The sequence below is a fragment of the Oncorhynchus nerka genome, linkage group LG28 (assembly GCF_034236695.1).
Source record: "Oncorhynchus nerka isolate Pitt River linkage group LG28, Oner_Uvic_2.0, whole genome shotgun sequence".
Taxonomy (NCBI): Eukaryota; Metazoa; Chordata; class Actinopteri; order Salmoniformes; family Salmonidae; genus Oncorhynchus; species Oncorhynchus nerka.
The window spans coordinates 33,232,097-33,258,144 of NC_088423.1; the positions used below are offsets into that span (position 1 = coordinate 33,232,097).

Sequence of the window (26,048 nt, forward strand, 5' to 3'; positions counted from 1 at the left end):
GTGCGATGTACAACACACTGCCTGACTGCCTGAGCGCTTTACAACACACTGCCTGACTGCCTGTGCCCTTTACAACACACTGCCTGACTGACGGTGCGATGTACAACACACTGCCTCAGTACTGTACAACACACTGCCTGACTGCCTGAGCGCTGTACAACACACTGCCTGACTGACGGTGCGATGTACAACACACTGCCTGACTGCCTGAGCGCTTTACAACACACTGCCTGACTGCCTGAGCGCTTTACAACACACTGCCTGACTGACGGTGCGATGTACAACACACTGCCTGAGTACTGTACAACACACTGCCTGACTGACTGAGCGCTGTACAACACACTGCCTGACTGCCTGTGCCCTTTACAACACACTGCCTGACTGACGGTGTGATGTACAACACACTGCCTGAGTACTGTACAACACACTGCCTGACTGCCTGAGCGCTGTACAACACACTGCCTGAGTGCCTGAGTACTGTACAACACACTGCCTGACTGCCTGATCGCTTTACAACACACTGCCTGACTGCCTGTGCGATGTACAACACACTGCCTGACTGCCTGTGCGATGTACAACACTGCCTGACTGCCTGAGCACTGTACAACACACTGCCTGAGTGCCTGAGTGCTGTACAATACACTGCCTGACTGCCTGAGCACTGTACAACACACTGCCTGACTGCCTGAGCGCTTTACAACACACTGCCTGACTGCCTGAGCGCTGTAAAACACACTGCCTGACTGCCTGTGCGATGTACAACACACTGCCTGACTGCCTGTGCGATGTACAACACACTGCCTGACTGCCTGAGCGCTGTACAACACACTGCCTGACTGCCTGAGCGCTTTACAACACACTGCCTGACTGCCTGAGCGCTGTACAACACACTGCCTGACTGCCTGTGCGATGTACAACACACTGCCTGACTGCCTGTGCGATGTACAACACACTGCCTGACTGCCTGTGCGATGTACAACACACTGCCTGACTGCCTGTGCGATGTACAACACTGCCTGACTGACGGTGCGCTTTACAACACACTGCCTGAGTACTGTACAACACACTGCCTGACTGACTGAACGCTGTACAACACACTGCCTGAGTGCCTGAGCGCTGTACAACACACTGCCTGACTGCCTGAGCGCTTTACAACACACTGCCTGACCGACAGTGTGATGTACAACACACTGCCTGACTGCCTGAGTACTGTACAACACACTGCCTGACTGCCTGAGCGCTTTACAACACACTGCCTGACCGACGGTGTGATGTACAACACACTGCCTGAGTGCCTGAGCGCTGTACAACACACTGCCTGACTGCCTGAGCTCTGTACAACACACTGCCTGACCGACGGTGTGATGTACAACACATTGCCTGCCTGACTGACTGAGCACAGTAAAACACACTGTCTGATTGCCTGAGCACTGTACAACACAGCCTGACTGCCTGAGTGCTGTACAACACACTGCCTGACTGACTAAGAGCTGTCACTCACACTCTGACTGACTCTGACTCTGACGGACGGTGTCAGTAGTTACAATGACCGAAGGCTTGTTACACACTCCCCAACTAAGTGATCGCTCTCCCTCTCTCTCTCACACACGCACATACTTACAGACAGAGTAATACATACCTTTCACATTCACTTCACAGAGCGTAATCAGATCTGAAAGGAAACAACCTCCTAATTAAACACTCCTGAACACAGGGAATATGAAGTCGCTTAGTGTGACAGATGTCTGTGTAGCAATGTCACTTTCTCTTCACTAACATCTGGAGGAAGATGTGAAAGGTAGAATATGTGTGGGTGTATACTATACTTGTTATTGTCTTTATACTATGTACTGTATATTGACATGTTTATATGTTTTTCACTACATATTTGTTTTAAAAAAAAATCCTGTTTGCATGCTGTGCTCTAGTCCTCCTCCACCTTCTCTCACATGAAACATTTTATTATTCATATGCCAATTAGTCACGAGGACAAATTACAGTGGTGACGACGGGATACATTAGAACACTATTTCTGTGATGTATCGCTGAGCAACAGCGGGAAGTATTTCTGTCCCAATTCTCTTAGGCGGGAAAGACTACTCCGGATGATGGACCCCCCCCCCCCCCCCCTGTTAGTATGAGTGTGGCCCCTGTAGCCATATGACCTCACCCCTGCTCTCAGGGCTGGTTGGAGGGCAGAGTGAGCTGCTGATCGTATGTCCTTGTGGAACAGATTTAGATTGAATCTGTCAAGCTGACCTTGCACCTTCTGCCATGACATCACACTTTACAGAAATGTATTTTCTGTTTTTTATCTCTCCGATTTGTAGAGCCAGTCAATGGTAACTCAACTGGTCAAGGCAGTCTGAGATTCTTTGTTGCAAATTTTATTGGGACATAGATGTATCACCCTCCATCTCTCTTATTTTTCTGTTTCTCCCTTTCTCTCTCTGATTGCCTGACCTACAGGCTACTCAAGTCATCTGTCTTATATCATCGAATCAAATCACATTGTATTGGTCACACACACATGGTTAGCAGATGTTATTGTGAGTGTAGCGAAGTGCTTATGCTTCTAGATCCGACAGTGCAGCAGTATCTAACAATTCCACAACAAAACCTAATACACACAAGTATAAAATATATGGATGACCAGTAACAGAGCGGCTAAGATGCAATAGATAGTAAATAATAGATAGTGTAGGATACAGTATACATTATATACATATGAGGTGAGTAATGCGTGATGTAGACATTCTTAAAGTGGCATTATTAAAGTGACTAGTGTTCCATTTATTAAAGTGGCCAATGATATCAAGTCTGTAGGTAGGCAGCCACCTCTCTGTGCTAGTGATGGCTGTTTAACAATCTAATGGCCTTGAGATAGAAGCTGTTTTTCTATCTCTTGGTCCCAACTTTGATGCACCTGTACTGACCCCGCCTTTTGGATGGTAGCGGGGTGAACAGGCATTGGCTCGGGTGGTTGTTGTCCTTGATGATCTTTTTGGCCTTCCTGTGACATCGGGTGCTCTAGGTGTCCTGTATGGCAGGTAGTTTGCCCCCGGTGATGCGTTGGGCAGACCGCACCACCCTCTGGAGAGCCCTGCGGTTGTGGGCGGTGCAGTTGCCGTACCAGGCGGTGATACAGCCCGACAGGAAGCTCTCAATTGTGCACCTGTAAACGTTTTTTTGTCCCTCCTGAGGTTGAAGAGACGCTGTTGTGCCTTCTTCACCACACTGTCTGTGTTCGTGGATCATTTTAGTTTGTCGTTGATATGTACACCGAGAAACTTGAAACTTTCCACCTTCTCCACTGCTCTCCCGTCAATGTGGATGGGGGGTGCTCCCTTTGCTGTTTCCTGAAGTCCATGATCATCTCTGTTGTTTTTCTTGCATTTTCTTGCATGAGTGAGAGGTTATTTGACACCACACACCGAGGGCCCTCACCTCCTCCCTGTAGGCTGTCTTGTCGTTGTTGGTAATCAAGCCTACCACTGTAGTGTCGTCTGCAAACTTGATGATTGAGTTGGAGGTGTGCATGGCCACGCAGTCGTGGGTGAACAGGGAGTACAGGAGAGGGCTGAGAACGCACCCTTGTGGGGCCCCAGTGTTGAGGATCAGCGGAGTGAAGATGTTGTTTCCTACCTTCACCACCTGGGGCGGCCCGTCAGGAAGTCCAGGAACAAGTTGCACAGGGCGGGGTCGAGACCCAGGGTCTCTAGCTTGATGATGAGTTTGGAGGGTACTATGGTGTTGAATGCTGAGCTATAGTCAATGAACATTATTCTTACATTGGTATTCCTCTTGTACAGATGGGATAGGGCAGTGTGCAGTGTTATGGCGATTTGCATCATCTGTGGACCTATTGGGGCGGTAAACAAATTGGTGTGCATCTAGGGTTAACAGTAGGGTGGAGGTGATATGATCATTGACTAGTCTCTCAAAGCACTTCATGATGACAGAAGTGAGTGCTACGGGGCGATAGTAATTTAGTTCAGTTACCTTAGCTTTCTTGGGTACAGTAACAATGGTGGACATCTTGAAGCATGTGGGGACAGCAGACGGATAGGGATTGATTGAAAATGTCTGTAAACACTCCAGCCAGCTGGTCTGCGCATGCTCTGAGGACGCGGCTCGGGATGCCGTCTGGGCCGGCAGCCTTGCGAGGGTTAACACGTTTAAATGTTTTACTCACGTCGGCCACGGAGAAGGAGAGCCCACAGTCTTTGGTAGCGGGCCGTGTCGGAGGCACTGTATTATCCTCAAAGCGTGCAAAGAAGTTGTTTAATTTGTCTGGGAGAAAGACATCGCTGTCCGCGACGGGGCTGGTTTTCTTTTTGTAATCTGTGATTGTCTGTGGACCCTGCCACATACGTCTCGTGTTTGAGTCGTTGAATTGTGACTCCACTTTGTCTCTATACTGACACTTTGGTGGTTTGATTGCCTTACGGAGGGAATAACTACACTGTTTATATTCAGTCATGTTTCGAGTCGCCTTGCCATGTTTAAATGCGGTGGTACGTTTCAGTTTTGCGCAAATGCTGCCATCAATCCAAGGTTTATGGTTAAGGAAGGTTTTAATGGTAACAGTGGGTAAAACACCTCCTATACACTTCCTTATAAACTCGCTCACCAAGTCAGCGTATACGTCAATATTATTGTCTGAGGCTACCCAAAACATATCCCGGTCCGCGTGATCAAAACATTCTTGAAGCGTGGAATCCATCTCTATCGGCGCCATCTTGTTCTAATCCACAGCTATTCATTTGAACGGTGTACTGTACTTGCTACCTTCATGCATTTACTGCTGTGTATTCTCTGTTTTAACCTTTTTGACAGAAGATGAATTCCCTATTACCAATTATTAGTTCTCAGCAGAACTACTCTAATCTTCTATATGGTTAGTTTGGTGTGAGTGAAGATTAACCTGTCAGGATTGTTAGTTTTTTTAGAACCTAACGGACAACTAGGAAAAGCTCAAACCAAGTGTATTCACCCAATGGGTCAGACAGCTGAACACACAAAGACATGATCGCACCAGTATATGTGTATATATACCCCACTTTAGGTGGAGTTTCCTCCTTTCCTCTAAACATTACATCTTTGTTGCTAGGCAGGAAGTTAAGTGATGTGGGTAATAAACTGTTCCTTCTCCCTTCATGTGACCTGACCTCGTCCCCCATTCCTCACTAATCCACAGCTATCCACCCTTATCAGTGACCGTAACCATGTGATTGCCATTTCCCTTACTTAGTAACATATCCCAAAATCCATTGACCCCACCATATGCATTGCTCCTACATATAACCCTTAACTTCTGGTGCATTTCAAATTACAACCCAACAATTGTAACCAGACTGTGGCCCTTCTCCTTTCCATAGGATACCCGATGTCTAACAAAAACATGTTCTGACAGAATATAAACGTTCTGCGTTCCCTTCTCTCATTCATTAACATGAATAGGGATATTTCATATTTCAAGTGTATAAGTTAGAACCCATCGAGATGAACTCGGTATACTCAGTGAACTGATGCCCGCCCTGGGCTGTAACATGACACCTGCTCACGTGTAGCACATTTTCTCCATCTCCCCCCGGCACCTCCAGAGTGTCTCCAGTGTCTGTTTAATGAAGGCTGTGTGTGTGAAGTCCTGGCCCTATCAATCGCCTACCCGGCCACCCCACAGAAATAAACGCTGTATGAATCCTACCCTCTCATCGATTCGCGTCTTTCCACTGACTCCTACATGGCCAGGCCTAATTCAGCTGATTAAATGGGTTTCAGTGAGGCGGCCATGTTGTTTCCCCGGCTCTGGGCACACTATTGGTCCGTGATTAGATTTTCTCCCAACACAGAGTCACTTATTTAGCCTCTCAGAGGACATCATTAAATAGAATGCCTTTCATAATGTAATTGCTGACAGGCACTGTGCGGTGTACCTCAACAGCCGCTCGCCTCCCGACAATGGGAGTGACAAAGTGTCCTTTATTGGATAAAAGGGAAATTGAAACGGCACATAAAACATAGCAGCATCTCTATCTGATGATGGTCTTATCAGGAGGAGATCCTCTTTCCTATGGATGTAAGAGGAGAGGCCAGGTTAAGTGCTGCCTGTTTAAAAATATGGGAAACAGAGAGATGTCACGTGGGCCATTAGTTCATGGATGTTGATTGGGGTATATGTGACTCAGTCATTAACATATCAACCGGAATGTAGAGGAATTATTTTGTAAGGAATTTTAATGATGATCTTGCAACAGGAACTCAAATTTGAACAATAGGACTGTTTCTTTTCACTTTTTTCTCAAATGTAGAACAAACCTTGAGGCTGGCATGTAAGATTGGTGAAATTGATTAGTTCACAGGGAAACTGTTTACATTCAAACACTGTTCACTTTACCAAAATAAATGTCTGACTGTAAAATTAACAGACAGACAAACAAATGAATTATAAAGGACACAGTCAGTCATAGGCCACTCACTGTATTTCTCTTCACCACACTCAATATAAACAATATAATCCCTACATTGGTTTGGAGTTTATACAAGTCACAGCGGTCACTAAAGCTGCTACTGATTGTTTTGTCCTTGGTGAGTGTTTTTGGGGAACCCTGTAGCTGTTGCTAGCTGCTGGGTAGCTCTCTTCCTGATACTCTGGACCCATTTGGGTCTGTTTTTGACCCGCCCCCTTGCAGTCATGTCAGTTCCCAGGGACAGGAACATGCACAAGCCTCTGGTGATGGCTGTTAGTGCGCAACAGGCTCTATTTGATATCAATGATGCTGCCATCACATTGGGAGAAGAGGGAGAAGAAGTGAGTTTAGATCAGGGCTTTTTAATGTTGGAGGGCTGAAACACTTCTATTTTTCATCTTCTTCTTCTAATAAAGACTTCAGACTTGGTATACCAGGTGAATGCAATTAACTACCAGGTAGAAATAACAAACAGAAGTGTTTCCTCCCTCCTGGACCAGACTTGAACAGCCCTGGTCTATATCCTGAGGATGCATTTATTGTAGCTGGGGATTTTAACAAAGCAAATTTGATGAAAACTCTACCGAAGTTCTATCAACACATTGACTGTAGTACTTGCGCAGCTAAATCACTCGAACACTGCTACTCCAACTTCTGGGATGCCAACAAGGCCCTGGGATGCTCCTCCCTTCCTATAGGCAGAAACTCCAACAGGAAGTACCCATGCTAAAGTCTATTCAACGCTGGTCTGACGAATCTGAATCCATGCATCAAGATTGTTTTGATCACGCGGACTGGGATATGTTCTGGGTGCCTCTGAGAATAACATTGATGTATACACTGACACGGTGACTGAGTTTATCAGGAAGTGTATAGGAGATGTTGTACCCACTGTGACTATTAAAACCTACCCTAACCATAAACCATGAATAGATGGCGGAATTTGCGCAAAACTGAAAGCGCGAACCACCGCATTTAAACATGGCAAGGTGTAACGCTTCTCGTTGGTGGAAGGAGAGGAGGACCAAAATGCAGCGTGGTAAGTGTTCGTCATGTTTTAATTGAACAAACTGAACACTATACAAAATAATAACGAAGAGAAAATGAAACAGTTCTGCCAGGTGAACAGACACAAAACAGAAAATAAACACCCACAACAAAAATGGGGAAAACAGGCTACCTAAGTATGATTCTCAATCAGAGACAACGAACAACACCTGCCTCTGATTGAGAACCATACAAGGCCAAACACATAGAAATATAACAACATAGAAAAAGGACATAGATTACCCACCCCAACTCACGCCCTGACCAACCTAACACAAAGACATAAAAAAGGAACTAAGGTCAGAACGTGACACAAGGTGACTGGGAATATGGCTGAATATAAAACAGTGTAGATATTGTCTCTGTAAGGCATTCAAACAGACAAAACATCAGTATAGAGACAAAGTGGAGCTGCAATTTAACAGCTCAGACACGAGACGCATGTGGCAGGGTCTACAGACAATCACGGACTACAAAGGGAAAACCAGCCACGTCGCGAACACCGACAGCTAAACACCTTATTTGCCTGCTTTGAGGATAATACAGTGCCACCGACGCAGCCCGCTACCAAGGACTGTGGGCTCTCGTTCTCCGTGGCCGACGTGAGTAAGACATTTAAGCGTGTTAACCCTTGCAAGGCTGCCGGCCCACAAGTCCTCAGAGCATGCGCAGACCAGCTGGCTGCAGTGTTTAAGGACATATTCAATCTCTCCATATCCCAATCTGCTGTCCCCACATGCTTCAAGATCTCCACCATTGTTCCTGTACCTAAGAAAGCAAAGGTAACTGAACTAAATGACTATCGCCCCGTAGCACTCACTTCTGTCATCATGAAGTGCTTTGAGAGACTAGTCAAGGATCATATCACCTCTATCTGACCTGCCACCCTAGACCCACTTTTCAATTAATGTTTACATATTTTGCATTACTCATCTCATATGTATTTATTGTATTGTATTCTACTCTACTGTATTTTATTCTATTTCGCGCCGACATTTCTTTTCTAAATATTTATATGATCTTAATTCCATTCCTTTACTTTAGATTTGTTTATTGTGTGTATTGTTGTGAAATAGTTTGATATTACTAAACATGTGTATGTGACCAATAAAATTTGATCTGATCAATGTATGGCAAATAGAAAAACGCAATGTAACACAACTGGTCAAATATGATGGCTCGCTATACGACTTCATGACTACATTCAATATTTATATACCAAAGACCATATTGAAGCTGGGGCAAACATGACACTTACCAATGAATTCATATATATACAGGATATAAACTCTGAGAGGAATGAGTGAGTGGAGCACCTATCGGTTTAAAAGGAGTGTACTTGTGTTTACTCTTGAAAACGGTAACGTGTAGTTTTAAACAAGCGGTTATTCGCCAGGCTTTGGGAATTGACAACAGCACAGTTACTTCACTCCCTCTCTGACCATCACATGAGGGACACCGTAGGCCTGCAGTAATGACTCTTCTGTCTTAATCTGGGCCTCTGAGCCTTGGAGTCATATCATTCACTTCAGAGGCCTGTGACTTTCTCTTCCCTGTCCTCTCTTTCTTGGTTTGGTCTCACTCGTAGTAATTGCATCTCAAATAGGTTACTATTGAGCTTTAGAGGGCACTGTCACTCAATACATTCTTAGCCTCTGATCTCCAAACAGTTTGATTCTAGTAGAGAGAGATTGGAGCTGGAACACAGGCCTATGGTATGGGACTGAGTGTGTGTGGGAGAATTATCTTATTTATCATCTTATGTGATCTTTTGACAGTCCGCTATTCATTATTAATATACCTGGCCTGCTATTTACAGAGGTGTGGACTCGAGTCTGACTCAAGTCACAAATTTCATGACTTGAGGCTCGACTTAATAGAAAATAAAATAACTTGAGACTTGACTTGGACTTGGAGCCTCGACTCTCAGGACTCGACTTTGACTTCAGTCTAATGACTTGAAATTATCTGGCCAAATTACAATCACTAGCGTAGGCCTGCTGGTATTTTGGTATGCAATTGGTTGAAATTTATCATTTACTTATGAACCTTGCATTTGGAATTGGTTGTTAAAATGTATTATTAGATAATCAAAATATGTTGTGGACAAAATTGTTAAAAGGGCTGTCTGGCAGCCTCAATAAATAGACAAAGATTTGTAGTTTATCAAGTAAATCCTGTTTGTTTACATTTTCTTTTACTAGACTTGAGTCTTGTCTTGGTCTTCAAATGTACGACTTGGACTTGACTTGATCCTTTCTACTAGTTGGGCCTCGACTTGAGACTTGGACCTTGTGACTTGAGACATGCTTCTGACCCAAATAATAGTGACTTGCTCCCACCTCTGGCTATTTATAATACACATGTTCCTATTCAGTTATGGCAAGGTAGTAGAATACCCCTATAAGCGGAACTCTTTCCACTTAATTTACATATTTTCACACTGACATATTTAAACAGATCTAATAAAACATTTCTATTCACTAACGCAAAGTTACGTAAACCATTGAGCACTGTGATCATGTTCAGTTCTGCACTCCCCACTCAACCTGTTTATAGTGAGGCATTCAACTGCAAGCCCTTTTAACCTCACAGCCCTGGCTTTAATCCCAGCCCTCAGAGATCCAGAGCCAACAGAGATGTGGCTGGTTTTATGGCCATTTCCCTCCCACCTTCCTGCCTTGCTTTAAACCACAAACACTGCTCCTAGTGATCCATCACAGAACACACACCATCAACTGGGCCTTCACACCAAACTGCATGCCTGCCGAAAGGGATCCGACTCTAGCAAACTCACAGTGCTCCAATTTCCTCAAAGAGCTTTTTAATGGAACAGAGCAAAAGGCGGGCGAGTGCTCAGATTAAAAAAACAACAACAGAAAAGTATTCTCTTTTATGATGGAGGGATTTTGTCCATGCAAGCAGTTGATGTCAGGAGGAGTGATGTGGCCCTGCCAGAGCCAACCAGACCTGGCGACGACGCTACCGCCGTACATCTCCTGCAGAAGAGGGCCAGCTCCGTACTGCTTATCGATTGTTGTAGCTTTCCCAACTGTGGCTATCGTAAATTGAAGGGCCGTCCTCACCGGCGTGCGTCAGCTGTGATGTGTGTGTGTGTGTGTGTGTGTGTGTGTGTGTGTGTGGGGGGGGGGGGGTATACTTGAGTGCATTGACTGTAGACCAAGGCTTCCATCTGATATCACCCTTAATGGCATGTCCCTCTGGACGAAAATCGGCCTTTCTCAATGTTTTTCATTGGAAGGCAATTTCACTAGAAACGTACATGCCAGTAAATCACTTAAACCCTTCCTCCTTTGCCAACTACCCTCTGAGGTATTCTTCAAAACATGGCCAGGTTTTTGACAGGTTATTATTCCCAAAAAGCCATGTGTTTATGTCTTGACTCACCTTTTATGTATAAGAACTAGAATGATCTACCAGAAACATATGGAACAGCACATATTTCCCTCTGTTCAATGTGAAAAACGACCATACTCGTAGCCCTTCTGTTAGGTCTACTTCTGCTCTTGGCTTTAGTGAAAATATGTTAAATAAATTATGCCTACAAACTTATCACATTTCTGTGAATGACTTCAGCGTAGAAATAAGCCCTTTTGACAACTTGTAGCTGAAGGCAGTGGCTTTGGATTAACAGCGGGCTCCGCGTGGACCAACATTGTACAGGTATTGTCATGGGGAGGAGGGGAAAACAGAGTTGATCATTGGGACAAATGTGATAGCTCAAGCTCATTACCATAACGCAACGTTAACTATTCATGAAAATCGCAAATGAAATGAAATTCATCTATTTGCTCTCAAGCTTAGCCTTTTGTTAACAACACTGTCATCTCAGATTTTCAAAATATGCTTTTGAACCATAGCTAAACAAGCATTTGTGTAACAGTATTGATAGCCTAGCATAGGATTATGCCTCTCTTTCAGCATGCAACATTTTCCACAAAAAACAGAAAAGAATTCGAATAAAATAATTTACCTTTGAAGAACTTCAGATGTTTTCAATGAGGAGACTCTGTTAGATAGCAAATGTTCCGTTTTTACAAAAAATATTATTTGTGTCGACTAATCGCTCCGTTTTGTTCATCACGTTTGGGTAAGGAAAAAAAATAATTAAAAAATTAAGTCACACTAACTTTTTTCCAAATTAACTCCATAATATCGACAGAAACATGGCAAACCGATGTTTAGAATCAATCCTCAAGGTGTTTTTCACATATCTATCGACGATAAAATCCATCGTGGCAGTTGACTTTCTCTTCTGAAGAAATGGAACGTGCATGGACCTACAGATTACACAATAATTTCGACACAGGACACCGGGCGGGACACCAGGTAAATGTAGTCTCTTATGGTCAATCTTCCAATGATATGCCTACAAACACGTCACAATGCTGCAGACACCTCGGGGAAACGACAGAAAGCGCAGGCTCATTCCTGGCGCATTCACAGCCATATAAGGAGACATTGGAACACAGCGCCTTCAGAATCTGGGGCATTTCCTGTATGAAACTTCATCTTGGTTTCGCCTGTAGCATTAGTTCTGGGGCACTCACAGGTAATATCTTTGCAGTTTTGGAAACGTCAGAGTTTTGTCTTTCCAAGGCTGTCAATTCCATGCATAGTCGAGCATCTTTTCGTGACAAAATATTGCACTTAAAACGGGCACGTCTTTTTATCCAATAATGACATAGCGCCTCCATAGGTTGAAGAGGTTAACGCTACAGCATACAATGACATTCAAGACGATTCTGCACTTACAATTTTGTGGCGAAAGTTTGTGGAGGGTCCTTTCCTGTTACAACTTGACAATTCTGGGTATTTGGAATTTAATTAGGATCCCCATTAGCTGTTGCAAAAGCAGGGGTCCACACAAAACATGAAACATAATACAGAATGACATAATACAGAACATCAATAGACAAGAACAGCTCGAGGACAGAACTACGTACATTAAAAAAAAGGCACACATAGCCTACATATCAATGCATACACACAAATCTAAGTCAAATAGGGGAGAGGTCAGCTATCTGGATTTGGGTGAAGGAGAAGTGGGGGAGGTTTGGGCGAGTTGCTATGGGGAGAACAGGGCTGTTGACCGGGGTAGGGGTAGCCAGGTGGAAAGCATGGCCAGCCGTAGAAAAATGCTTTTTGAAATTCTCAATTATTGTGGATTTATCCATGGTAAGTGTTTCCTAGCCTCAGTGCAGTGGGCAGCTGGGAGGAGGTGCTCTTATTCTCCATGGACTTTACAGTGTCCCAGAACCTTTTTCAGTTTGTGCTACAGGATGCAAATTTCTGCTTGAAAAAGCTAGCCTTAGCTTTCTTAACTGCCTGTGTATATTTGTTCCTAACGTCCCTGAAAAGTTGCATATTACGGGGGCTGTTCGATGCTAATGCAGAACGCCATAAGAGCGTCTGCTAAATGACTTAAATGTAAATGTAAATGTTTTTGTGCTGGTCAAGGGCAGTCAGGTCTGGAGAGAAACAAGGGCTATATATGTTCCTGGTTCTAAAATTGTTGAATGGGGCATGCTTATTTAAGATGGTGAGGAAGGCACTTTTAAAGAATAACCAGGCATCCTCTACTGACGGGATGAGGTCAATATCTATCCTTCCAGGATACCCGGGCCAGGTCGAGTAGAAAGGCCTGCTCACTGAAGTGTTTCAGGGATCGTTTGACAGTGATGGGGTGGTTGTTTGACCGCAGACCCATTACGGATGCAGGCAATGAGGCAGTGATCGCTTGGGTACAGACCTGGATAGTAAGACAGAACTCTGCAGGCTATCTCTGCAGTAGATGGCAACACCGCCCCCTTTGGCAGTTCTATCTTGTCAGAAAATATTATAGTTAGGGATGGACATTTCTGGGTTTTTGGTGGACTTCCTAAGCCAGGATTCAGACACGGCTAGGACATCCGGGTTGGCAGAGTGTGCTAAAGCAGTGAATAAAACAAACTTAGGGAGGAGGCTTCTAATGTTAACATGCATGAAAGGCTTTTACAGTTACAGAAGTCAACAAATGAGAGCACCTGGGGAGTAGGAGTGGAGCTAGGCACTGCAGGACCTGGATTAACCTCTACATCACAAGAGGAACAGAGGAAGAGTAGGTTGAGGGTACGGGTAAAGGCTATCAGGACTGGTCGTTTAGTGCGTTCAGAGCAGAGTGTAAAAGGAGCAGGTTTCTGGGCGCGAGAGAATAGATTCAAGGCATAATGTACAAACATAGGCATGGTAGGATGTGAGTACATTGGAGGTAAACCTAGGCATTGAGTAATGATGAGAGAGATATTGTCTCTGGAGACGTTTAAACCGCATATGTGGGAGGTGGAACTAAATGGTAGGTTAAGGCATATTGAGCAGAGCTAGAGGCTCTACAGTGAAATAAGACAGTAATCACTAACCAGGACAGTAATGGACAAGGCATATTGATGTTAGGGAGAGGCATGCGTAGCCGAGTGATCATAGGGTTCAGTGAGTAGCTGGGTGGCTGGAGACACGGCGATTCAGACAGCTAGCAGGCCGGGGCTAGCAGGATTAGTAGGGTTCCGAGTAGCAGAGGGGTCCAAGTCCAATTGGGAAAATAGGTATAGTGGCCCAAGAAATTGGCCGATGGATCTATATAGCTAACAATCCAATATGCTTTAGGCAGCTAGTGGGCCGATGCTTGTGGATAGGCAATTAGGGGTGGTCGCGATGTAGAGGCCAGTTGGGTACCCCCTCGAGCAGATTACTTCGTAGTCCAGTCGTGAAGGATCGGTGGGGTTCCGTGCCCTGTACCGGTAGTAGAAGGGGTCCGGGTATTGTAGCCCAGGAGTTGCTGATGGGCCTCTTTAGCAAGCCGGGAGAAAGGGCCTAGCATGGGCTAGCTCCAGACTAATTGGTGCTTGCTCCGGGACCGACGTTAGCCAGTACTCGGATAGCAGCTAGCTAGCTGCGAAGATCCAGGTGAAAATGTTCAGAGCTTACGGTAGGAATCCAGGTATATGGTCCGGTATGCTCTGGTTTGAGTCGCGTTGTACAAACTGGCGAGATCCTTCCTAGCTAAAGGTTAGCTGATGACCGCTAGCAGTGGTTAGCTGACTACTAGCTAGTAGCTAGTGAGCTGGCTAGCTTCTGTTGGGGGATTCCGGATTCGAGGTGAATAATACTTTAGAAAAAAACAGGTCCGCACCACATTGGGTGAGGTGGGTTGCAGAAGAGTGTTTTGAAGTTGAGTTTTAGAAAAACTATTTTAAAAAGATCTGTGAAGAAAAATATATATACACGGGACACGACAAGACGAGGACAAAAGACGGCTGACTGCTACTCCATCTTGGATAAGTGTGTATCCATATCTGCCTCGTACCTCTGCACATTGATCTGGTTCTGGAACTCCCTTGTATATAGCTACATTTTTTGTGTATTTTATTCCTCTTGTGTTACTATTTTTAGAAATGGCTCATGAACAAGAATTTCATGGTACAGTCTACCCCAGTTGTATTCGCTGCATTTGACAAGTAACATTTTATTTGAAATTATACCTGAAAACATATTAACACGCCATTCAATATCCCCTTGCATGAGCTAACAAATTAGAAAATCACGATAGTTGAATATACCATTGAATAGTTTAGTCTCTCTCAGAGCTTTGGATTTACTGTATATTTGACATATTCAATTGATCTACAAATCTGGGAGGTAGATTTAGTCATGCACCTCTCATACTAATCATGGAATGGGAGAGAACATTCTGCAGCTAAGGCAGTTTGCATCGCAAAGAAAAAGTAGTCGCCTTATGTAACTTATGTAAAGGATCATAGCAACCACTAGCCTTAGGTAAAGCAGATATTAATCTACAAAACAGCGGTTTCACATGAGTCCTTGGTACATGTGTGGGTATGTTGTATAACCATATACAGTAATGCATTTATTTACACTAGCCAATCAGTAGCATAAACTACTATATTGAATTATTCTAGTGGGAACTCTGTCTACTTTGGTTTCTTGTCAACAACACATGTTTTATTACAGTATTATCAATCTGTCCACTGTATGTAATGTATTCAATGTCTCTCACATCCTTCTCAAATCCTTCTCACATCCTTCTCACATCCTTCTCACATCCTTCTCAAATCCTTCTCACATCCTTCTCACATCCTTCTCACATCCTTCTTTTCTCTGTCCTTTCTTCTATAGATCGCCTTCTCCCAGCACAACAGCATCATGGACCTGGTGCAGTTTTTTGTCACCTTTTTCAGGTACGTACCATTTAGATGGAACTAATAAGGCAAACAAATATGCAATTTCCCATGGTTAATCCTTTTCTGCTTAGTAAACCTAATTATGTCTGCTGTCTCCAGGCCATCTTCTGCCAGTCAACCAGTTTCACTGAATGAGCCGATCCCATGCGTTGTCAGTGCTTAATTTGAGAGAGACCTTGCCGGAACAGGATCCGGCACCTCTCTGTCTTAGACTGTATATTCTAAAAAAATATATGTATGTCTATATAGGTATGTGTATATGTATGCATGCGTGTATGTATATGGATATATATATATATTTACCCCCCCAAAATATATGGGGGGTTGGAAATGATGCAGACAATTACATTGATGGAAGCAACATTCTTTCCTCAATATTAAGCTGATCCACCCATTTCCACCCAAATACATTAAAAACAGTTGATTTGGGTTGGGTTGGCCCGGGCTTATGGTTTGCGTAACATTGTAACCTATGTTTGAGACCAATGCATGGCCATGGTTGTGTGAGTAGCACGCCTGTATCTCTCACAGAACTAGAATTAGATTCACTTTCTATGATCTTTCTCTCTACTCTGATGGACATGAGCCTTCAACTCACATCTCTCCAGCGTTGCATCATTTTGCCACAGAGGATCAACAACTTCTTTTCGAAAAATTGCCAAGCTGTGGATTGTGTGTAGCCCAGTAACAAGGCATAGCCTACAGTCGGGAACGCGCAGCAAGTCTGTCAGTGCACAGCATGCAGACAAAACAGGCCTTTTGCAATATTTCAAGTACAATCGCGGGAAAACAGGTTGGAAACCAAATGGTGCCTGCTGAAAGTAGAAGACACTAATCTGTCTGCCGTAGGCTAACAAAATATTTGATCAACTTCCAAATATTATTTTACAAAGTAAAACAAGAGTGAGATATAGGCTTTTGGCACGAATGTATTGGCCATCTCTGGCGAGTGAGCTGGGTGAGTCAGTGAAACTGAAAAGCATGTTTAGGACTATCATTTCCTCCTCATATTGTAGCCTACTGTATGTCTCCACACAATTATTGATGAATTCAAGGTCGTTTTTATTGATCTCAGATTTTCTGTTAGTCAAAGTAATTTAGATCATTTGTGTGGTATTAAAAAAGATTCTGCCTAAGTCTCCAGTCATGTAAAATGATTTAGAATGGCATGAAATGCATTTATAAAAGGCCGTGTGTAAATGCCTCTACTCTACTGCTCTATGCCACGACACAATTGCAATGACATGCATGCAGTGCTTTATTATAAAGGTGATTTTTTTTTCTCCTCCCTTCCGGTACCTCAGAGTTCCCCAGGTCAACCCCCCCCCCCCCCTCTCACGCTCTCGGCAGCTCCTGATTTCCAAATTAAACACTGTGCATTGTGCTTCGTTAGCCATTTCAGCCTTTTCAAATAGTTCAGAATGTAGGATTTTTAATGAATTTATTTGCAGATTATGGTGGAAAATAAGAATTTGGTCAATAACAAAAGTTTATCTCAATACTTTGTTATATACCCTTTGTTGGCAATGACAGAGGTCAAACGTTTTCTGTAAGTCTTCACGAGGTTTTTACACACTGTTGCTGGTATTTTGGCCCATTCCTCCATGCAGATCTCTAGAGCAGTGATGTTTTGGGGCTGTTGCTGGGCAACACAGACTTTCAACTCCCTCCAAAGATTTTCTATGGGGTTGAGATCTGGAGACTGGCTAGGCCACTCCAGGACCTTGAAATGCTTCTTACGAAGCCACTCCTTCGTTGCCCGGGCAGTGTGTTTGGGATCATTGTCATGTTGAAAGACCCAGCCACGTTTCATCTTCAATGCCCTTGCTGATGGAAAGAGGTTTTCACTCAAAATCTCACGATACATGGCCCCATTCATTCTTTCCTTTACACGGATCAGTCGTCCTGGTCCCTTTGCAGAAAAACAGCCCCAAAGCATGATGCTTCCACCCCCATGCTTCACAGTAGGTATGGTGTTCTTTGGATGCAACTCAGCAGTCTTTGTCCTCCAAACACGACGAGTTGAGTTTTTACCAAAAAGTTATATTTTGGTTTCATCTGACCATATGACATTCTCCCAATCTTCTTCTGGATCATCCAAATGCTCTCTAGCAAACTTCAGACGGGCCTGGACATGTACTGGCTTAGGCAGGGGGACACGTCTGGCACTGCAGGATTTGAGTCCCTGGCGGCGTAGTGTGTTACTGACGGTAGGCTTTGTTACTTTGGTCCCAGCTCTCTGCAGGTCATTCACTAGGTCCCCCCGTGTGGTTCTGGGATTTTTGCTCACCGTTCTTGTGATCATTTTGACCCCACGGGGTGAGATCTTGCGTGGAGCCCCAGACCGAGGGAGATTATCAGTGGTCTTGTATGTCTTCCATTTCCTAATAATTGCTCCCACAGTTGATTTCTTCAAACCAAGCTGCTTACCTATTGCAGATTCAGTCTTCCCAGCCTGGTGCAGGTCTACAATTTTGTTTCTGGTGTCCTTTGACAGCTCTTTGGTCTTGGCCATAGTGGAGTTTGGAGTGTGACTGTTTGAGATTGTGGACAGGTGTCTTTTATACTGATAACAAGTTCAAACAGGTGCCATTAATACAGGTAAAGAGTGGAGGACAGAGGAGCCTCTTAAATAAGAAGTTACAGGTCTGTGACAGCCAGAAATCTTGCTTGTTTGTAGGTGACCAAATACTTATTTTCCACCATAATTTGCAAATAAATTCATTAAAAATCCTACATTCTGATTTTATGGATTTATTTTTTTCTCATTTTGTCTGTCATAGTTGAAGTGGAGCTATGATGAAAATTACAGGCCTCTACCATCTTTTTAAGTGGGAGAACTTGCACAATTGGTGGCTAACTAAATACTTTTTTGCCCCAATGTACACCTTAGCCAAATACATTTCAACTCAGTTTTTCACAATTCCTGACATTTAATCCTAGTAAAAATGACCTGTTTTAGGTCAGTTAGGATTACCACTTTATTTTAAGATTGTGAAATGTCAGTATAATAGTATGGAGAATTATTTCTTTCATCTTTTATTTGTTTCATCACATTCCCAGTGGGTCAGAAGTTTACATGCACTCAATTAGTATTTGGTAGCATTGCCTTTATATTATTTAACTTGACTCAAACGGTTTGGGTAGCCTTCCACAAGCTTCCCACAATACGTTGGGTGAATTTTGGCCCATTCCTCCTGACAGAGCTGGTTTAACTGAGTCAGGTTTGTAGGCCTTCTTGCTCGCACACGCTTTTTCAGTTCACCCCACAAATTTTCTATGGGATTGAGGTCAGGGCTTTGTGATGGCCACTCCAATACCTTGACTTTGTTGTCCTTAAGCCATTTTGCCACAACTTTGGAAGTATGCTTGGGGTCGTTGTTCATTTGGAAGACGGACAATACCCGGACCCCTTCTACTGTGACATCCTGACTGATGTCTTGAGATGTTGCTTCAATATATCCACATAATTTTCCTCCCCCATGATGACATCTATTTTGTGAACTGCACCAGTCCCTCCTGCAGCAAAGCACCCCCACAACTTGATGCTGCCATCTCTGTGCTTCACGGTTGGGATGTGTTCTTCGGCTTGCAAGCCTCCCCCTTTTTCCTCCAAACATAAGGATGGTCATTCTGGCCAAACAGTTCTATTTTTTTCCCGTCAGACCAGAGGACATTTCTCCAAAAAGTACGATCTTTGTCCACGTGCAGTTGCAAACCGTAGTCTGGCTTTTTTATGGCGGTATTGGAGCAGTGGCTCCTTCCTTGCTGAGCAGCCTTTCAGGTTATGTCGATATAGGACTCATAGGACTCATTTTACTGTGGGTATAGATACTTTTATACCTGTTTCCTCCAGCATCTTCACAAGGTCCTTTGCAGAACGCGTCTCCTTCCTGAGCGGTATGATGGCTGTGTGGTCCCATGGTGTTCATACTTGCGGACTATTGTTTGTACAGATGAACGTGGTACCTTCAGGCATTTAGAAATTGCTCCCAAGGATGAACCAGACTTGTGGAGGTCTACAAAAAAATGCTGAGGTCTTGGCTGTTTTCTTTTGATTTTCCCATGATGTCAAGCAAAGAGGCACTGAGTTTGAAGGTAGGCCTTGAAATACATCCACAGGTACACCTCCAATTGATTGAAATTATGTCAATTAGACTATCAGAAGCTTCTAAAGCCATGACATCATTTTCTGGAATTGTCCAAGCTGTGTTTAAAGGGACAGTCAACTTAGTGTATGTAAACTTCGGACCCACTGGAATTGTGATACAGTGAATTATAAGTGAAATTATCTGTCTGTAAACAATTGTTGCACAAAGTAGATGTCCTAACCGACTTGCCAAAACTATAGTTTGTTAACAAGAAATTTGTGGAGTGGTTGAAAAATGAGTTTTAATGACTCCAACCTAAGTGTATGTAAACTTCCGACATCAACTGTATATATAAAACACAGGAAAATCATGTTTTTGACTGCACTGGGCAGTCAAAAGGTTCAGTCATTTGCTCCAAGAGCTTATTCCACTGTGTCTTGTTCATAGTGGCACATACTTCCTTCTCACCCACTGTCTTCTTTAGTAAGCACCTGAAGCATGCACTTTATCCACTTTTTTCCCAGATGTAACAGCTGTTTTTTCAATATGTCACTCTCTGTTCTGTTTGCTCTTATCCTGCCTTGTTAAGTTTACTTCAGTGATCAAGTGCAGTTATAATTATATTACAATAAATAAAACCTCCACAGAGCCCTGTGCATCAAGAGTCCTGTGAGATGCATCCAATTGCATCTCACAGCTCAAAGGCTTTAGCAGAAGCAGTATGTGCTGCCCAATGTGACCTCAGTTGATTAAAGGCTTTAGTCAAGGGGAAAAAGGAGTTCACGTGTGGCTATGTTAACATGGTTGTAGATGTTTCTGTGTAAATGTAAGCTATGCATGTGCATGTCACAGAGGGTACGAGTTTGTGGTCTTTGTATGTGTGACTGTGTGTGTGAGTGAATGCTTTGTCCATTGCATGTTTGTGTGTGAATGTGTGTGTCTGCATGCTTTGGTGTGTGTGTGTTTGTGTGTGTGTGTGTGTGTGTGTGTTGGCTGTGCTCCATTGGTGTGTATAAGAGATGAAGTGGCAGGGCGGCAGAGCTGCGGTGCCCTGTGTGTGAGTCTGGCCCTGCAGGCTGAGGGCACAGCACACTGACATGATGGAGCTGGCACCACAGAGAGAGAAAGAGAGAGAGAGGGGAAAAGAGAGAGAGCGGGAACCAGGAAGGGAGAGAGGGGTCGAGAGAGAGGCACGAGGGGGGGAACGAGAGACAGAGTGGAGGAGATATTTTCCCTTAGAAATCAGTGCTTATCATAGGTGCTCTTTCTCCAATCCTGAGTTAGGGCAGTATGCAGTCATAGGTTTCACCGTCATTATCTTGTTTCAGGTACTGTAACAACAGTATAGTAATTTGATCATTTGGACATGTTTTGTCCCTCTACATGCCTCTCTTTTAGCATATTTCTTCTGTTTTTCTGTTAGTATATCTTCATATGTTTGAATGACACGCTGGGTGTCTGTTCCTCTATTTTAGTGTTCATCCAAGCTACTTATATTTCTGCAATTATCTTTACTGTACAGTTCCCCTGTCATCCTATCTGTCTGACTCCGTGTGTGTGTGTGTGTGTGTGTGTGTGTGTGTGTGTGTGTGTGTGTGTGTGTGTGTGTGTGTGTGTGTGTGTGTGTGTGACAATGCCACATGATCTCCTATCTCCTAAGTTACATCATGCATATCTTTAACATATGTACACTTGTATACATGAGACAGAAACGAGAGAGGGAAAAAAGGTTGGAAGATTCTCGCCTAATTTCATCCTCAAACTAAACTCTCGACATGAAGTAGTATTCTAACAGACTCTGATTAACTTCTAAAAGCTCATTTGACCAGCTTTTCTTTGAAGAGTGGTTAAATAGTTTTTTCTCTCTCTCTTTCTCTCTCTCGTTCACACTTTCCAGAGCGGTTCCCTAAATGAACAAGCAAAATTGGTGCAATGAAGGAGTGTTTATGCTGCTTCTCCTTTTCAGCCCCAATGCTAATTGTTGACATTGCAGTTCAGTTTGGTCCAATTACTCGTTTCCTCTCTCTAAGTTGATTAGAAATCATCTCTCCTTCTTCTCTTGCTCAAGTTCAGCACAGAGACAATATACAAAGCTAAGTGGCTAATAAGCCTCTATCAGCTGTCCCAATTATTTCAAAATGGCTATCAACATTCTGTGCCGCTGCGACCCGAGGGATACTCCAGGCAGTTTGACAAACAACACTGCTTTGTGTGCTATTCTCTGTAACTGATAGAAAGGTAAACAAATTGGGATTGTGTTATCCACTATTTGGGCTCCCTTAGAAATCAGCCTTTTGCCATTCTGTGTGCCTGGGGGAATATCATTGCTTAACAGCTTGGTACTCTTTGGTGTACAGATGGAATTGTCTTTCTTGTGGTCATTTGTGGATTGTGTGTGGAGGATTGGGTATCGATCTTGTAGCTTGCTGCTGGGTGTTTGTGATATGTTCTCCAATGGTTCGGATGATTGGACGTGTTATAAACCCCTTCCCCATGTTCATGTGATCCACAATACTGAACAACTAACCCTCAGCCCCTCAGTGCCCCACGTGCACACACACACACACAAACACACACACACACAGTACCTTCAGAAAGTATCGATACCACTTGACTTTTTTTTGCTCACCCATCTACACAAAATACCCCATAATGACAAAGTGAAAACATGTTTTTAGGAATGTTTGCAAAGTTATTGAAAACGAAATTCAGAAATATCGAATTTACATAAGTATTCACACCCCTGAGTCAATACATGTTAGAATCACCATTGACAGCGATTACAACTGTGTCTTCCTGGGTAACTCCAAATGCTTTACACACCTGATTGTGCAAATATTGTACATTCTTTCAAAAATCTTTGTGTGGACCAAACAATTGATTCTCATGCAAAATCCTATTTTCCCTAACCCCTAACCCTAACCGTTAACCTAACTCTTACCTTAACCTTAACCCCAACTCCTAATTCTTACCGTAACCCTAACTTTATCCCCAACTCTTAATTCTTACCCTAACCCTAATTCTGAACTTAACTGTAAAAACCTACACTTAAAATAGCCTTTTTTTTATGTGGAGACCAGAGAAATGGTCCCCCCCCCCCCCCCCACACACACAAGATCAAAATGAACACACAAACGCAAACACACACACACAATGAAACATACACTGTATCCGTCCCACTCAGCCCTCCCATCCACCCCAGAACTGCACATGGACCTCATTGGTTTGAATCTCATTGGTTGCGGATGACTTGGCTAAAGCTATATGTGTAAGAAACCCCAATAAACCCCCCTAATACCTCTTTAATAGTGACAGTTAGTCTTCTCCTCTCCCCATTAGTGCAGTAAGCCGCCCTGTTTGGGATTAATTGCAGGCTGAGTTAATAGATTTGATGTGGAATGATGGACTGTTACTGATTGGGCTTTGAAATATGGCCAAGCCAACGAGCGGTGTTGGAGGGGAGGAAGTGTCTGTTCCAAACAGTCCCAGTTATACTCCTGCCAGCAATATGGAGCTACAGCCATCATAGGGTTGTGTGAGACTTTCAGGATTATTTATTTATTTTCCCTACGTTTTTAGACATTGGTGAAGAAATTGGTCATAGCTTGACGTACTGTACGGTCATATTTAATCAAACCTGTCAAACCTGCACACACATGCAGCTATAGTGACAACTGTAAGTATGTACCATACTGTCAGTATATGGTTCACATCGCTAATTAGGCAAATTCCTCAGTCTGATTATGTACTGAACTAGTGGTTTTCGAAGAACACATGAGAAAGAGCATTTCCACAGCCTTTCAGCAGGCTTGGCTTGGAAATGTCACGCTAATTACAATTTAGCCCTTTACGATGTGGTCATTGCTTCTAAGCTATTTTCTAGCTGTACACGGAGGGCATTATGAAGATAGTGATTGTCTTGGACTTCTACACTACTTCCTGCCTTGGTGGTTTGGTTCTTTGGCCTCCAGGACTTGTAAAAGCTCTGGTTGAAAGACAGGCTTTGTGTGATCTAATGTCCAGATGGCATTGGCATTGGGATCATTCTATGTGACATTGCTCTGTGTAAGATGGCCACTCTACTTGACCCACTCCATGGGTCCAATTGATCTCATGCTATTTCCCCATATTTCACTTGGTTTACCTCCGCAGTCTTATTTCATAGTATTCGGTGCTAGTAAGTCCATTTCCTAGTTTTCGGTGCTGCTAGCCCTTTGGTGGCCATTTTTGTAGTTTTCTCTAAGGTAAATAGACATGCAGCACTCTATGCAGGCACATGGAGAAATGACAACTGTCAAGGCAACCAAATCTTCCTCAAAGTACAGTCGTGGCCAAAGGGTTTGAGAATGACACACATTCATTTTCACAAAGTCTGCTGCCTCAGTTTGTATGATGGCAATTTGCATGTACAGAATGTTATAAAGCTATTTTCTAGCTGTACACGGAGGGCGTTATGAAGATAGCAATTGTGATCAGATGAATTGCAATTAATTGCAAAGTCCCTCTTTGCCATGCAAATGAACTGAATCCCCCAAAAACATTTCCACTGCACTGCATTTCAGCACTGCCACAAAAGGACCAGCTGACATCATGTCAGTGATTCTCTCATTAACACAGGTGTGAGTGTTGACCAGGACAAGGCTGGAGATCACTCTGTCATGCTGATTGAGTTTGAATAACAGACTGGAAGCTTCAAATGGAGGGTGGTGCTTGGAATCATTGTTCTTCCTCTGTCAGCCATGGTTACCTGCAAGGAAACACGTGCCGTCATCATTGCTTTGCACAAAAAGGGCTTCACAGGCAAGGATATTACTGCCAGTAAGATTGCTCCTAAATCAACCATTTATCGGTAAAGTGGTTTTCTGTGATGAATCCCATTTACGATTGTTTTGGGCATCTGGAAAAAAGCTTCTCCGGAGAAGACAAGGTGAGCGCTACCAGCAGTCCTGTGTCATGCCAACAGTAAAGCATCCTGAGACCATTCCTGTGTGGGGTTGCATCTCAGCCAAATGAGTGGGCTCACTCACAATTTTGCCGAAGAACACAGCCATGAATAAAGAATGGTACCAACACATCCTCCGAGAGCAACTTCTCCCAACCATCCAGGAACAGTTTGGTGACAAACAATGCCTTTTCCAGCATGATGGAGCACCTTGCCATAAGGCAAAAGTGATAACTAAGTGGCTCGGGGAACAAAACATCCATATTTTGGGTCCATGGTCAGGAAACTCCCCAGGCCTTAATCCCATTGAGAATTTGTGGTCAATCCTCAAGAGGCGGGTGGACAAACAAAAACCCACAAATTCTGACAAACTCCAAGCACTGATTATGCAAGAATAGGCTGCCATCAGTCAGGATGTAGCCCAGAAGTTAATTGACAGCATGCCAGGGCGGATTGCAGAGGTCTTGAAAAAGAAGGGTCAACACTGCAAATATTGACTCTTTGCATCAACTTCATGTAATTGTCAATAAAAGCCTTTGACACTTATGAAATGCTTGTAATTATACTTCAGTATTCCATTGTAACATCTGACAAAAATATCTAGGCACTGAAGCAGCAAACCTTGTGAAAATGTATATTTGTGTCATTCTCAAAACTTTTGGCCACAACTGTACATTGACAAACCTTTCGAGGAGATGATTACGATGGCCATTCAAAACATTGCTAAATTATTTCTAAAGTATTAGTAGTGCTCACTTTAGATCAGGTACTGCAAAATGTCATTTGTAAAATGGTTTAAAAGAACACCTAATCGTATGGATAATTCATAAATTATTAAAAAGTTGTGTGAATAACTATCTATATAGCATTTACAAATTTACAAAACGTAAGTATACTAATAAATAAATGGCAAGCAAACTATTTATGAATGCCTTATAAATGGTTATTACTGAACGTTATAATAAAGCGTTAACAGATTGATCATGTGACTGCCAGACTATTAAAATAGTCACTACCCCCTTGTGACGTCATGCCAGTTCTATGCATTATTATATATTTAAAGAATAGTTTTGATTGTACAGCTACATTTGTCCTTACCTCCTCGTGGTACTGTTGTGAAATGATATTATATTTCATGTAAATACTAGAATGAATAGATAATGGGTGATGATCTAATTAAAATCACATTTACATTTTAGTCATTTAGCGGACACTCTTATCCAATGCGACATACATG

At 43.3% G+C, this 26,048-nt stretch overlaps 1 protein-coding gene across 1 annotated transcript in view; it reads left to right on the forward strand.

The window, feature by feature from the left end:
* The window catches only part of LOC115113159 (attractin-like protein 1), a 312,747-nt gene that overhangs the window by 153,590 nt on the left and 133,109 nt on the right, over positions 1–26,048 (forward strand). The window contains exon 26 of the mRNA XM_029640467.2: positions 15,714–15,775. Within this exon, the coding sequence (XP_029496327.2) occupies positions 15,714–15,775 (62 nt within the window). The remainder of the gene's footprint in view (positions 1–15,713; positions 15,776–26,048) is intronic.